Consider the following 15,343-nt stretch of genomic DNA (forward strand, 5'->3'; position numbering starts at 1 on the left):
TTTTTATTTTTTTTTTTTATTGCTTTTTTGCACACTTTTTTCTACGTCACACCATCTAAATGAGTAAACGCGCGTAATATGATATTTTTGGGAATAGAAAATGAACACATTAAGAAATCGAAAAGTATATTAAAATCGGATTGAACATTCAATCTTTTTATTGGAAAATTTGTATCGCATTCCAGTTTCACGTAGCCTTCAATTATCCAACAGTTTGAATATCCAATAAAAAATGCTTAATTAACACGTTAAGTTTTGTTTTATGTTCAGTAGTTCTGTTAGAGGGGGCAGGGGTAGGGGGTAGGGGGAAGGAGGTTATATTAAAAAAAAAAATTTTTTTTTTTTTATTTTTTTCATTAAATGAGTCAAAAACGTATGGTTTAGGTAAACGATCATAGTATATTCAGTTGTACAAATAATTTACAATAAAATTGAATGGCTTCCTATATAATTATTTAATATGAGATATGACACCATAGACATTTGAAGAAACGATTCATATTAAAATTTTCAACAAAATTAACTAAAATGCTAAGGGAAATGATATAAAGACAATAGTTAAATAATTAAACCCGGCTCAGCTCCACTGTTGCGTATCAACTAGATCGTCGCTCGATCGGATTAATCCTCCTCCATTACTTCTTCGAAATCGTTCTCAAAATCATCCATGGTATATTGTTCGGACTCGATCGTCTCGTATTGCTGGTAATCGGCTACGAGGTCAAGCAGATCTGTATGGGCGTCCACGAACTCGTTCTCGTCCATGCCCTCGGCGGTGAACCAATGCAAGAAGGCCTTCCTCTTGAACATGAGGGTGAACTGCGTGGAGGCTCGTTTGAAAATCTCGTGGATGACGGTGTTGTTCCCGAGGAAAGTGCCGGCGATATCGATACCCTTAGGGGGTATATCACATACGGCCGTTTGCACATTATTGGGCAACCAATCAACGAAGTAAGAGTTGTTTTTCATTTGAATGTTTATCATTTCGTCGTCGACCTCGCGCATGGACATTTGGCCCCGGAAGACGATCGCGACTGTCAGATACCTAATAGAAAGTGAAAAAAAAAAAAAAAAAAAAAAAAAGAGAGAAAAGATTGGCACGTTTGTTATTGTAATTATTATGATGTTTATATTAATTATAAAGCAAGGGACGAGAAATTATCAAAATATTGGTAAAGATGATTATTGAAATTGCAGGTAATTACAGGAACAATCGCATGTTTAAGAATATGGTTAATTATAATAACATTATACGTAATGGGATTGAAAATGAAAGTTAAAAGCTTAAATAAAGTGTACAATGATCGAGAAACTTTATTAATCTATTAACTTATCATTTCTATTATTAATCATTATGATGTTGTTGTAATTGTAACAATTGACATTGGAATTGCTGAATACGCCCTATCGGTTTAGTTCGAATGATTGATTTTTTGACACTATAAAGTGAGATTTGCAGAAAGAATATTAATTTTTGTACTTATTGTTTAATTCTTAGATATTCCGAGGGTGTGGCGGAGACACTTACGTATTAGCTAATCGAGTGCATACATAAAATTACTAAAACTAGGAAACTTAAATACAGACGAATTTCTTGAATGATTAGTAAAGAGTATTTATTTATTTATTTATTTATTTATTTATTTATTTATATTTATTATTATTATTATTATTATTATTATTATTTATTTTTTTTTTATTCAATATTCAATTCAACGTTTCTTCTTCGGGATTCTTTAGAATTCTTCAGCCAATCGTTCGAGATAATCAGCGATCGCGAAGTAAGTACAATGTTTAATTTTCCTCCCTTAGATCATACGCAATACGCCCATACATGAATGCATCGATACGTGTACATTACCTTCCATTTCGTGGATCGCAATCGGCCATTACGTTTCTTGGATCGAACATCTGATGCGTCAATTCTTGTACAGTGAGATTTTTGTACAATTTGTTCTCCTTTGGTACAAGTGGAGCGAAACCCGTCAATATAAAATGAAGTCTTGGAAAGGGAACCATGTTCACGGCAAGCTTCCGTAAATCAGCGTTTAACTGGCCTTCATTAGACATTCAATCAAATCAATGGTTAATGAATATCAATTTATTTGTTATAGTTATAAGTAATTCGGTTGTTAAATTTAATCCGATATTAGGGATATGAACGAAAGGGATCGCGTACCTGGAAATCTAAGGCACGTGGTGATGCCGGACATGGTGAGCGAAACTAGGTGATTAAGATCCGTATATGAGGGACTAGGGAGTTCTAGGGTTCTGTGACATATATCGTAGAGTCCTTGATTATCGATGCAAAAGCTCGAATCCGTGAGATTGACGAGTTGCTGAAGGGACAGGAGGACATTGTACGGACCGACAATGGTGTCCTGTACCTTGGGCGACGGCATAATCGAGTACGTGTTGATTATCCTGTCTGGATACTCATCACGGATCTTAGAGAGCAAGAGCGTACCCATACCGGAACCAGTGCCGCCACCCAGGGAGTGCGTTAGTTGAAAACCTTGGAGGCAGTCGCAACTCTCGGCCTCGCGACGCAAAACATCCTGAACCTCATCGACTAACTCCAAACCATCGGTGTAATGGCCCTTGGCCCAATTATTGCTCGCCCCGTTCTGCCCGAAAATGAAGTTGTCCGGTCGGAATATTCTCCCGTAGGTGCTCGCCCGGATGGCGTCTATCGTTCCGGGCTCAAGGTCCACGATTATCGAACGCGGTATGAAACGTTTTTTTATCGTTTCATGGAAAAACACGTTTACTTTATCCATCTGAAGACTGTTCGTGCCATGGTATTTGCCGTCTGAGTGAATGCCGTGTTCTTCCGCTATTACCTCCCAAAACTCAAAGGAATTTTTCGTATAATTTACAACGTCGGGTGTATACTCAGAGTGAGACAGAGAGAGAGAGAGAGAGAGAGAGAGAGAGAGAGAGAGAGAGAGAGAGAGATTTAAGAATTAGATTTGTTATTTAAAAAAATTTATCATTCTCTACGAATGATTATTAAAAATTTGTATTTAATCAATGTAAATTATATATAGATGTGTGTGTGTGTGTGTGTGTGTGTGTGTGTGTGTGTTTATGTAGAAATAGTAATTTATCAAATTATTAATAGCACGTTCATAGCATTTCACTTATATTATTACTATTATTATATATGCTACATCGTATTCTATGTTTTTTCATATTGATATCATAATTTATATTTATTCTTAAATTCAGTATTATGTTTCACATATGCACTTTTTACATCTATTTTTAATGTGTATTTAAATATAAAATTTAAGCTAATATTAAAAACTTACTTTTGAACCAATTTGATTTCCGCATTGTCCTACTTGTAAATTTAGTATTTCACGCATTTTATATTTTTAAAAATTATTTAATAAGGATATGCGTGTACTTGAAAATTTAGAATAAGTTGTCAAAATATTTACTAAAATTTGGAAGGTTAATTTAACAATTGAAAGCTTACATTTGAAATGACTTTATTCAATTTTAAATAAAAAATAGTTTTCGTAAGTTCGAAATAACATATTTATAATTATCATACTTTATCGTTTTTACTTTTTTATGGGAATTTTTTTTTTTTTTTTTTTTTTTTTTCGTGATCGATTGATTGATTCGCCATTTATAATTCACTATAAAAAATTAATTTTTTTGAAATTTGATATTGTCATGTACGAGTAATTTATTGCTTTTAGTATAAAGTAATCAAATAGAAAAAAAATCCAATGCTTGCATCACAATGAAGAACTTATACGATTTATTATTTATTATTAGGAAAGTTCTTTTATAATAATAATAATAATTATAATAATAATAATAATAATAATAATAATAATAATAATAATAATAATAATAATAATAATAAATAATAATAATAATAATAATAATAATAATAATAATAATAATAATAATAAATACCCATAATCAATAATGGTAAATAATAAGTTAAGTTTATTATCCATAATTAAGAGAAAAAGTTTACTAATGATAATAATGACAAATACAGCAGCTATCAACGTTTCAAATATCCATAGTTAATATATTTGGGAAACATTGCAAATATTAATTCCATTTAAAATCAAATCCTGTAGACAAGTATAACAGATTTGTCATTATAATGTTAGAGTATTTTCAAAACTAATTTTCAATCGTTTCCTCAAATATAATTATGAAGCGCCAAGCTGCATTTAAATAAGTTGCCTAATACACATGTATTTACTGACCTTAAATAAATTAAGTTATATAAGAACTTATTAATATTGAATTGAAAATATGTATATTATATGCAAATACTACTATAATATATTTGAGTTTTCTAATAACTTCTAATATAAAGAAGTTTTTAAATAAAATTTAATGAAGTATGAAATTAATTAAGCACGTAAAAAGTGATTTTGAAAAGTGATTTAGTCATAAAAATGGAGTGCTAATGCCTTGTCATAAGAAATAAAAGCTTAAATTATTTTCAAAATACAAAGTAAATATTCGTATTAATCAAATGAGATTGATATTTTATTGTCGCAGTTTTAGATTTTAGTTATAGAGAACGCATAGTTATAAAATTAATATTTGATTGTATATGTTTAATGAAAAATCTTTTCAACATATATAATTTGTATTCAAATTATCTCGTTAACTTTAATATTGAAAAACATTAAATATTGGTCATTTTGAAAGCAGATGCCATGAAGTGAGGCGTCTATTATTTCTGTTAAAATTTCTTTTTCGTTTTTTTATTTTTGTCCAGAAATCAAGAAGATTTTAATTTAATTTTTTTTTTTTTTTTAAATATTTATTATACGTTGAGAATTGTTATAATTATATTTAAAAAATGTTTATTATTGGATAAAAATATTATCGTTTATCATTCGTTATTTCATAGAATATTTCATAAGTTTCCCTTGTCCCTCCCCCCCCCCCCCCCCCCCCCCCCCACCATCGATAATAGAGAGGAATTGAATTAAATAATAAGAATTTTCAAATTCTATTAGGCTTGAAAAGAAAGCAAATACTGAAATTTGAATACATTTAACTTATATGTGCATATGCACTATTAAAATTATTTTAACACACAGAGTGAATAACAATAAAGATTTTATTTAATAAATTTCTTTTATACAGATTGGCTGTTTTATCGGCTTAATTAAACATTGACAATTAATTGAAAATGTTCATAGAGGTAAAATGGTAAATGTATGTATTAACATTACAAATAAAAACAATTAACACTGTCCTAATAAAAATGCATAATAAGATTTAAAAAAAACTATATTCAAATCATTTAATTTACTAATCAGTAAAAAAGTACACATCTTATAAATATAAATTTCGTTATGGCAATAGAATTTTTGATAATATTTATTCATGAAAAAAAAAAAAAAAAAAAAAAAAAAAAAACTTTTTTTTTAAAAAAAATTTTTTTTTAACTGATCTTAATCATAATAATAGAAAGTGAAGGTAATAGAGTTTAAATTATGGATTGAAATTAATAAATGAAAGCGTTTGAATGAAAATTCCTTTTGCTGATTCCTATATAGAACGAATTTACGAATAAATTCATAACAAATATAGTTATTCGTTAATAATGGATGTGGGAAGAAGGAATGAGGGAACATAATATGTAGAAAGGAATTATATTTGATGCTATTTTCAGATTTAAAATTTAATTTTCTTGAAATTACATACAAATTGTGAAAACCTTAATGATAGAAAGCGAGCTAATGTTCGAAGCATTTATTAATAAAAATACAAAGAAATGCCAAGAGTATTCTGCAGTCATAGTGTAACTTACATTGATCAAATAGTTTACTTTTAAGGTCATTCGGACAATTCTTTCACGAGTGTACATAATTACATATTAATTAACAATGCAACAGTTTAATTTTTCATTTTTCCTTGAAATTTTATAAACATCCTATATATTAATGTTTAAATGTCTAGATCGCATACTTATGAAAATATATTTTCTCCTAGGAGTATATAATTTCAAGTTTATATTTATTTCTATTGTAACTAAATGATAATTACGTAGGATTTATCATTCATCTGGCTTTGAACAATTGCTAATACCGATTTGAATTTTGATATAATTAATAAAATCGCCAATTACATATAAATATTATGCTAAAATATTTCGGTAAATGCCTGTAGTTATCTTTAAATTATCTTTAAAATTTATTTCACTTTATTTATTATTATTAGTCATTTGTTTATTCGATAAAAAATAATTAATTCAATTAATAGTATGAAATAAGGTATAATAATCAAGATTTATAGAATCATAATTCTATATTTGAAATATCAGATTTCCAAAGTGAAAATAATTCTGATGTATAAGCATATTAGTTTAACAAAATTTTTTTTTAAATACATCATAAGAAAATGGATCGAATTCATTTATCATTAACAAATATAAGTGAATCAAAGTGGAAAGTTTACATCGCATTGATACGCATGTGCATTTAAATTATTTATTCTTTAATTTTTATTTATTTTTTTTTTTTTTTTTTTGTATACGTGTAAGCTTGTATACGTTCGTACGAGCAAGTTCAATTAAAATAATGATAAACATAAAATATTATAAATTTGGAAAACACTTAAGATGTTTTTGTAATAAATACGAAAATATTCTAATGTCTTAAAAAATTTATTACATAGTGTTTAACAATATATGAATTGCATTTATGTTTATCATTTATTATTGCTAAACTGTCATATAAAACACTAAGGTCATTCGTCTTCGAAGAATTAATTTTCTTGTTTATTCGAAGGATTAATAATATGCGTTAAATTTAAACCCGAATTTATAACGAAATTTATAAAATAAATTATAGTATTTTGCTATGATTTATAATCAATTGATTTTATATATTTTCATTTAAACGTTTACAAAAAATATATATCAATTCTATATCCTAGTATCGTTTAATAATTGTCCAAAGGCAAGTAATTGTTTTTATTTATGTTTCTCCATGTATTTTCAGTTTATTTGGATATACATTCAAATGCTGCAAATAAAACATTTATCGTTTTTGTTTGTTTGTTTGTTTGTTTGTTTGTTTTTTCAGAAAAAAAAAAGTTGTACAATTGAAATACTTTGACATGTTTATTTATTACAAGTGGCTCTATATAAATAATGTGGATAAATGGTTGAAAGTTTTTACCAATTATCGGAATGGTAAATGCTCTTAATTTTGCTCCTAATATTACCGTAAATATAAAAATTCTTAACTCGCGTTAATATTTTTATCATTATTCATTGTTCTTAGTGATCTTAGAATGTGCCATTAAACTTACCTTTTGAACGTAATAGGCCGAATAATCCAAAACGTTCTTAAATTTTAATAAACTCATATATATTCAATTCTATAATAGTATCAAAATTTCTATTAGGAAGTTTAATGCTCTCAAGCGTATTTTAGAATATATCTGTTCAAGATTTATTTTCCGACTTAAAAAAAAAAAAAAAAAAAAAAAAAAAAAAATTTTTTTTAAAGCTTTAAATATTAATTTGAATAGGTCTATTAATTACTACAGATATCATATTTACTATTTTTTTTTTTTTTTTTTTTTTTTTTAAATTAAAAACTTTTTTCTTTTATAAAAGCCTATTCTAAATTCCAGCCCTTATTAGCTCGAAAGTAGTAATAATTTATCGGCGCACACGAATATACAACGCATGTCAATGTTACGTCTTAAAAATTTATCGAAACTTTAACAATTTATTCAGTCATTAATTCCTCGTCTAATCAATTATCCATCAATTTAATTAATTCTTGAAAAATATCATACTATTTTGATAATTTTTCTTATTCGCACTCACACACAATATTATTTACTAATTGTACTAAATTTCCTTAATTTTTTTATTATTCGATCGATTTCAGTGTCATAATACATTTTTTATTAAAAGATACTTTGTTACTTATAATTATATCGCATGTTAAGCTTATTCTTATATAAGTGCAAACTGGCAGCGAAATAGATAATAGTAAAAAACAAAAAATAATAATAATAATAATCATAATAATTATTATAATGACGACGATGATGATGATGATGACGATGATGATGTTAATAGTAATAATAATAATAATAATAATAATAATAACAACAACAACAGCAGCAGCAGCAACAACAACAACAACAACAACAGCAACAACAACAACAACGACGACGACAACGACAACGACAACGACAACGACAACGAGAACAACTTAATTTCATATAAAATTTAGCGGTTGATTATTTATGCACAAATATTGTTGTTTATTCATCTGTAATTCGAACGAGGAAAACCATAATTTAGACGTTAAGATTCGATGGTTTCAAGTCGAAGCGGAGGTAACGGAAACCAAATGGTTTTTCCTTCATTTTCAAATCATATTTTAGAGATAAAGCGTAAGTCGCGCGAATCATCAACGTCTTGCGGAATGTCGTCGTCACTCACTCTTCCTACACATGGCATTTCAGAGAAAGTATCAGGCGAGCATAAGAGTGTCGAGGGACTCGTCGACTTTTCTCTCACGGTTCTTGGTGACCGTTGCCGAGCAAACGGGCGCGGGTGAAATTTCATTTCATCCGTACCAAGAGACAGGCGACTAAAAAAAAGAAAAAAAAAAAGAAAAAAAAAAGTCTGCGTTTCAGCAGCGTAGCTTATCGGCTTTCGATCAATTTATCGAGCGACTTTGCCGGGCAGGATTCCTGCCACTCCGTTAATTAAATCAGCCAACGTCGTCATCATCGTCGCCGCCAGGACTCTCTTATTACGCAGCTGCTCCTCCACGAGGCTCCACCTCGGGGCGCCTCAAAGGTACATTCCGTTCACGAGGTAGTCGGCATCGTGCGAGTAGTTGTCGTGACCCCTGCCGCGACCTCGGCGCTTGACGACTCGGAGCCGACAGGCGATAAGGACGGCCATGACGGCTGTAACGGTGAGTCCGAGTGCCAGGGATATAACGGCACCTTTGGGTCGCGACATCTCGAGATGGTCGAGCTCAGCGCTGTGGTGGCGGATATGCTCCATTACCGCCGGGTATTCCAACTTGTGCTCCTGGTGCTGCGTCTCCGCCAGCGTTCGTAACTCGAGCTCGTGAGCTGGGAAAATCGATATTGTTAATGTGCCGTACGAGCGAACCTTATTTCGCGGACTCGACGACCTAATTCTCCGTGCTGATCATCGTCCCTGGGCATCTGCATTTCTCATCGTCTCGTAATTAATCATTGACTTTGATTAAATCGAGTTAGTTGTTACGTTAGCTCGTTAATTTGATTATGTCTGAATTGTAACGGCTAGTAAACTCTTATCTTTGTTATTTTTGGCCTTTAGTTTACGGCAAACATCTAATCTCTCGCATTTTACCGACTGTGCTTGCGGTTTAGCGGGCAGTGGGGGGTGGGGGGTGGGGGGTGGGGGTGGAAGTAGAGGTTTGCATTGTAAATAGATAGAAATAAGTAAACGAATATTCGAATATTCGGTATTCCCGTCATTGGTAAGACAACAATAAATTTAAGTATTTTCCAAGTTTTGTGCAATTTTATTAGAGCGCGATAGCGCGTTTGGAAAAATTGTGTTAATAATTTGTTGTTGTTGTTGTTTAATTGAGAGTATTGTCGGTCGGTGATTGTATCAGTCAGATTGAGCAACGGGGCTACTTCTATCGACACGACATGAAAATATACTTTTAATTAATGATGTCTTTTGCTCGATTTCGCCGATTTATAAAAAAATTCTCGCCCTTTTAAATTCATTAATATATGTGATTAAAGAAAATTCAATGTCTACGTGAATAGCAATGAGGTATACGCACGGTTAACGAAGTTTTTTTTGTTTTTTTTTTTTTTGTTTGTTGTTGTTTTTCTTTTGTTTCATTAAATCGCAGTTAAAAATTATGAATTACGACCATGGTTTGGTCAATTATGACGTTCACAAGATAATTAAATAATCATCCCAGGGATTAAAAGATCGATAAAATTCCCTTCAATTCGTTGGAGCGTGAAATATTTTTTCTTGGCAATTAATATTTATGTACAAATACAAACCTTTATGATTATTCGTTTTGGCGTCACTTTCAAGTGATAATTTATTTTCATGAGTTTCTTGCTGCTTATTATTACTTTTATCTTTCTCCTTCGTTATCATTGACTGATTCGTGCCATTACTTTCTTTATTATCCAATTTCCTTTCACTATTATTTTGCGTCTTAGCAACATCTTCCTGCTTCGTTACTGGCTGAAATAGTTTATTGCATAAATAGCCAAATTTACCTATAAAAGCTTTTACTACATAGATACTCTATTATAACGAATTTCATGAGAATGTTATACGTGTATTAAATGATATTAAGCAACTTTGCGATTCGTTATTAGTAACGAGCGGTCCTCGGGAGAGAAATAATATGAATATATATGAAAATAAATGTAAGAAAGTCACTAGTGACACACTCAGGCTTGCAAATATCTAGAAACAATTCTTCTATTTTGCCGTTAAATCTTATTTTATACATTCCATACTAATTAATAGATCGAGGATGCTCACATCGCACGGTGATGCGGAGGTTGAAGCGATCGATTGCTTTTTCGCTTCGTCGTCGGGTTGCTCCTCCTGTTGACGTGTCATTGATGATGGAGCGGACGTACGCACCAATTGAGCCGAATTACCATCTTGCCAGGAATTCTCATGGTGATTGGCGATCGGATAATACGGTAGGTAACCTCGATTGGAGGAATCCTGTCCGTAAATGCCGCTGCGATGTAAAAGTATTTTTCACTTTATAAAGCTAATTCGTCCAATTTATTTTACTACTTATAATAATAATAATAATAATAATAATAATAATAATAATAATAATAATAATAATAGTAGTAGTAGTAGTAGTAGTAGTAGTAGTAGTAGTAGTAGTAGTAGTAGTAGTAGTAGTAGTAGTAGTAGTAGTAGTAGTAGTAGTTTTTTTCGCTTATCTTTTTTATTGTTTATTTTCTCGGTACTGAGCCGTTTATCATTACCGAATGGAGATGCGCGCGAGCTAGTTATTTACGATAATTTGAATCGACAATTGAAATTGCAAATGATCTAAACAGAATTGAATTTGAAGGAAGCATGGAAAATAGCGAATGATGTTTGTCGATTGATGAATTTAAGCAATGTTTGCTTACGCATGAATATTTTGAAATGAAATAACGAAAGGCTCACTTACTTCACTGCTTCGACATCATCGAAGTGCATACTTGGCCCTTTGTGATTGAAAATACGTGACGGCCGCTCTTCTGTATAACACGAATAAAATTAATGAAATATCGTTTGTTCGGCTTATCAGTCAATAATTAATATAATAATTCATTTATAATTGTTAGGATTGAGGCTGTAGCCTGATAATATCAAGATATCGGCGAACGATGTAGTTTGATATTATCTTAAATTTAATCACGTTTTAACTAATATATTGACTAAAATCTACATCAATTTCATTCCAAGACTTATTTTATCTAACGATTTGATGGTAATTTTAACTAACGGCATTAGCGGCAAGTTCAATGTTCTTGTTGACTCGTGGTTTTCGAGTCGACGGTGCGGTTGGACAATGAATTTTATAAAATCTAGAACGATGCCAACGAACACAAAAAAAAAAAAAAAAATCAAAATACGCAAATAAAAGTTCCATACGCTCGTAATTGGGCGGCAAAACGTTCTGAGCTCTAATCATATCGTAGGCAGCTTCGTCATTGACTTTATTGACGTTCTGTTCAAAAATTGGCGATTGGTAATTGCTCCATTGATAACCGGACGTCTTGTAGTTGAATGGTAGTTGTTGGTCCAAGCCGACGTAGCCACTGCCCCCGAAAGACTCATCCGGTGATTGTTGTATTTGCATTTGTTGCTGAGGATTATAGCCACGTCCATTGTAAGCCATTTCCTGTGATACTCCGATTTGATGAAGATTTGGATTATTAATCGCCCATCCTTTAGCGCCTTCGTGACTATGTCTCTCGGGGTATATCATCGAGTACTAGTTGTTAGTCATGAAAATCAATGAAAACGTAATGTTCGATTAATCATACAATGATAACACTATTTCGATATGATTTTTCTATATGGGTCCTTTACACGTGAATGATGAATGTGATAAGGATTAATGAAGCATCGGCATTGCAAAGCCATTTAAAAGTGCACCTGGACATTTTCATAACATTTCTAGATTAAAGATTCTAATAAAAGAACGACCGTACAAAATATGAAATTGTTATTTTAACGTTTTATCATTTTTCAAATATTCTAAATTTCTGTGCATTGCAGTGGTAAAAATTTGTTTTGTTTTGTTTTGTTTTGTTTTTTTTTTTTTGTTTGCACAAAGGCAATTTAAAAGACATTTTAAAATTTTAATATCTTTTTTACAGTCAGCCAGTGTATTGCTGCAATATTGCTATTATTGTTGCAAATGACGCTTTTGAATTATTTTCTAGAACGATTTTTCACTTGTCCATGTTGATGTTGTTGCTGCTGTTGCTGCTGCTGTTGCTGCTGTTGCTGCTGCTGCTGCTGCTGCTGCTGCTGCTGCTGTTGCTTTTGCTGCTGCTGCTCTTGCTGCTGATGTTGTTGTTGCTGTTGCTCTTGTTCTTGCTCTTGTTCTTCTTGTGGTTGTGGTTGTGGTGGTGTTGGTGGTGGTGGTGGTTGTTGTTGTTGTTGTTGTTGTTGTTGTTGTTGTTGTCGTTGTAGCTGCTGATGCTGCTGCTGTTGTTGTTGCTGCTGTTTCTGAATCATTTGCTGGTACCTGAAAACTTCCTGAGGTAGTAGTACGTACGGCTTGGGAGAGACGGCGATGGGTGACAGGGACGAGAGTGGCGGTGCAATCGTAGTCTTGTCAACGGGGCAGCCGAGGTCGGTGGCCTCGTCCGAGCCATCCGTGCATTGGGGTATGCCGTCGCAGACGTTGTATATGGCTATGCAATCGTCGCTCGAGCGACACTCGAACTGATTATGACTGCACGCTTGACCGCGAATGCAAAAAAAATAAAAATGAACAAACACATGGCCAATATTATTATAATTATGTTATAATTTTTTGATATTATTTTATTATGTTGTTAAGTATCGTCGCTAATTCTAAGTATTATATGAAGTATTATATGATAATAGTGGTAGCAGTAGTTTGTTGCTGTTTCATGAATAAAGACGTAATATTACTTTTTATTTACTTTTTACAGTTGCCGATTGCGTTGATAGAGTAAGTGGTACATAAGCAATAGTTGTTGAAGTTATAGTTGGCGGCTCAGTATAGTAACTGTATTCCTTGGATGGCGATTCTACTTTTCTATAATTCAACGCGAAATATATTATGATTGATATTTGAGATCATTAGAGCAATGAAATAAATATGGATCCAGATTTACCGTAAGGATTGAAGTTCATGTTCCTGCTCGGTTCGACGAATTTGTTCTTCTAAAGCAGCGGTGTTTTGGAGATTATAATTCGTCAGTACAGCGCTGCTGTAATTCAAATGGGATGTGAATTTGCATTTGAAATCTTGTGGTGGTCCACAATGAAATAGATAACAGCTTCCTGGTTTCTGTTATAAAATTACATTGATTTTAGAATTGCATTAATCTGTAGAATTTTTGTTGTAATCTACAATTCTTACGCATACTTATTTGTTTATAAGCGATATCTCCGAAATCAATTGATCAAAATATCAAACGACACCTTTCCAATGAATAAAAGCAAGACATTATTTTCCAATATTTATGATAGTCCGATACCTATTATTATTGTTCTGTGGTTATTGTTCTATTATTAAAGAAATTATTCGTTCTGTGTAAAAGATCTCGCTAAATCATTAATATTGAAGTTGAATAAGTGTAAAAGGTTAAGTAGAGAATCATCGATAGAAATATCATGATTAATACGATATCGTTACGTTTTTTGTCGAATGTAGAGAATATATATATATATATATATATATATATAGAATTCATTAGGCTTTGTTTACTTTTCGGTAATTATAGTCTGTTAGATTTTGTAGTTGTTAAATATAGTAGATCCTAAAGCCGCTCGATTTCTAATTAATGAGAGGATTAATCGAAGAGGATGGACAAGTACCTTCTCCTCGAAAATGAACACGTCGCAGTGCTCTGTCTCACAGCACCACTTCATGCAGTCGATTCTAGCCTCGACGTCGACGACGGTAAGGTACTTGGCACCCATATTTCTTGAATCTTGCGTCCTAATGATCTTGTCTTTGTGGACGACGAAGCCGTCAATGCAAACTTGAAGGCGTTCATCGGCGGCCGAACCAATGGCAAGGAGGACCGCCGCAAGCACCCGGAGGATCATCTCCGGTCCCCAGTCACCGCACATGGCTCAACGCTCTGAGAGACAACCCCAGACGGAGCTTTACCTCTATCAACGATTGGGCGCATGCGCCCATATTCTGTGCCGATCAATACTTTTGCGCACGAAGATCGACTGACTTTAGTACTTCTGTACTTGGACATCGTGACGACGATCTCTTCGTCACCGCTGTTGGCTCACTGAGGAATAACGTTATCCTACAGTTCCCTTCAATACTATTTAACTTGGAAGATGATTTTCTTTATACATTGTATTGATCTGCTTGTATCGTTAATCAATGGAAAATATTATAATTTTCTAAAATTTGAATAAATCTTCAATTTTTAAATGCTGCTATAAAATTTTGTAGAATCGATATATGCAATTTTATCTGCGTAGACGTGTAAACAGAGTATTTGTTTTTTGTATATATCGTTTTTAATATTATAATTAAAATGACGGCATTAGGCAAAGATGTTGGATAAATTTAATTGTTCCCTATAATAAATGATATATTTATCGACGAGTAATAAATAATCTGTGTTTAAATATAAATATTAAAAATTTTTTTTTATACGCGTAGGTATAATCATGCTACGCCCTCATATTAAATTAATTAATTCAAGAAAATTGAAAGTTCATTGAAATAACATTTTTATCGTTCTTTCTCTCTCTCTCTCTCTCTCTCTCTCTCTCTCTATATATATATATATATATATATATATATATATATATATATATATATATATATATTTAAATTTATATTTTTCTACAAACATTTTATTTGAATTTAAAAGAATTTTGTTTAATGTACAATTATTGGGATGATATATTTGTAAATTCGTTGGAATTAGTTATTTATTCCTACGTTTTTGAATAATTAAAAATTCATTCAACTAGTTGAATAATATAAAACGATTATATGGTTTTTCAGTTGTTTGATTTTAATTTAAAAATGTGTTTTTATACTGCTTATAAATGTAATAAAGGATTCTCGTCAAT

The 15,343-nt window shown here is 31.6% G+C and overlaps 2 protein-coding genes across 2 annotated transcripts; both read right to left on the reverse strand.

Annotated features, from left to right (window-relative positions):
• Positions 1 to 389: 389 nt before the first annotated feature.
• Positions 390 to 3,401, reverse strand: LOC105360284 (tubulin beta chain-like). The gene is made up of 4 exons (XM_011497156.1): positions 3,315 to 3,401; positions 2,180 to 2,852; positions 1,862 to 2,057; positions 390 to 1,045 (listed from the first exon to the last, which is right to left on the reverse strand). The coding sequence occupies exons 1-4, from the start codon at positions 3,369 to 3,371 to the stop codon at positions 622 to 624; spliced, it is 1,350 nt and encodes a 449-aa protein (XP_011495458.1). The 5' UTR covers positions 3,372 to 3,401; the 3' UTR covers positions 390 to 621.
• Positions 3,402 to 8,763: 5,362 nt separating this feature from the next.
• LOC105360450 (uncharacterized) lies at positions 8,764 to 14,535 on the reverse strand. Its single transcript, XM_011497345.1, has 10 exons — positions 14,111 to 14,535; positions 13,405 to 13,580; positions 13,208 to 13,325; positions 12,744 to 13,006; positions 12,076 to 12,115; positions 11,681 to 12,023; positions 11,214 to 11,283; positions 10,556 to 10,763; positions 10,060 to 10,249; positions 8,764 to 9,114 (listed from the first exon to the last, which is right to left on the reverse strand). Exons 1-10 carry the CDS (start codon positions 14,366 to 14,368, stop codon positions 8,825 to 8,827), a joined length of 1,956 nt encoding a protein of 651 aa, XP_011495647.1. The 5' UTR covers positions 14,369 to 14,535; the 3' UTR covers positions 8,764 to 8,824.
• Positions 14,536 to 15,343: the final 808 nt, after the last annotated feature.

The sequence above is a fragment of the Ceratosolen solmsi genome, unplaced genomic scaffold, assembly GCF_000503995.2.
Source record: "Ceratosolen solmsi marchali unplaced genomic scaffold, CerSol_1.0 scaffold13, whole genome shotgun sequence".
NCBI classification, from domain to species: Eukaryota; Metazoa; Arthropoda; class Insecta; order Hymenoptera; family Agaonidae; genus Ceratosolen; species Ceratosolen solmsi.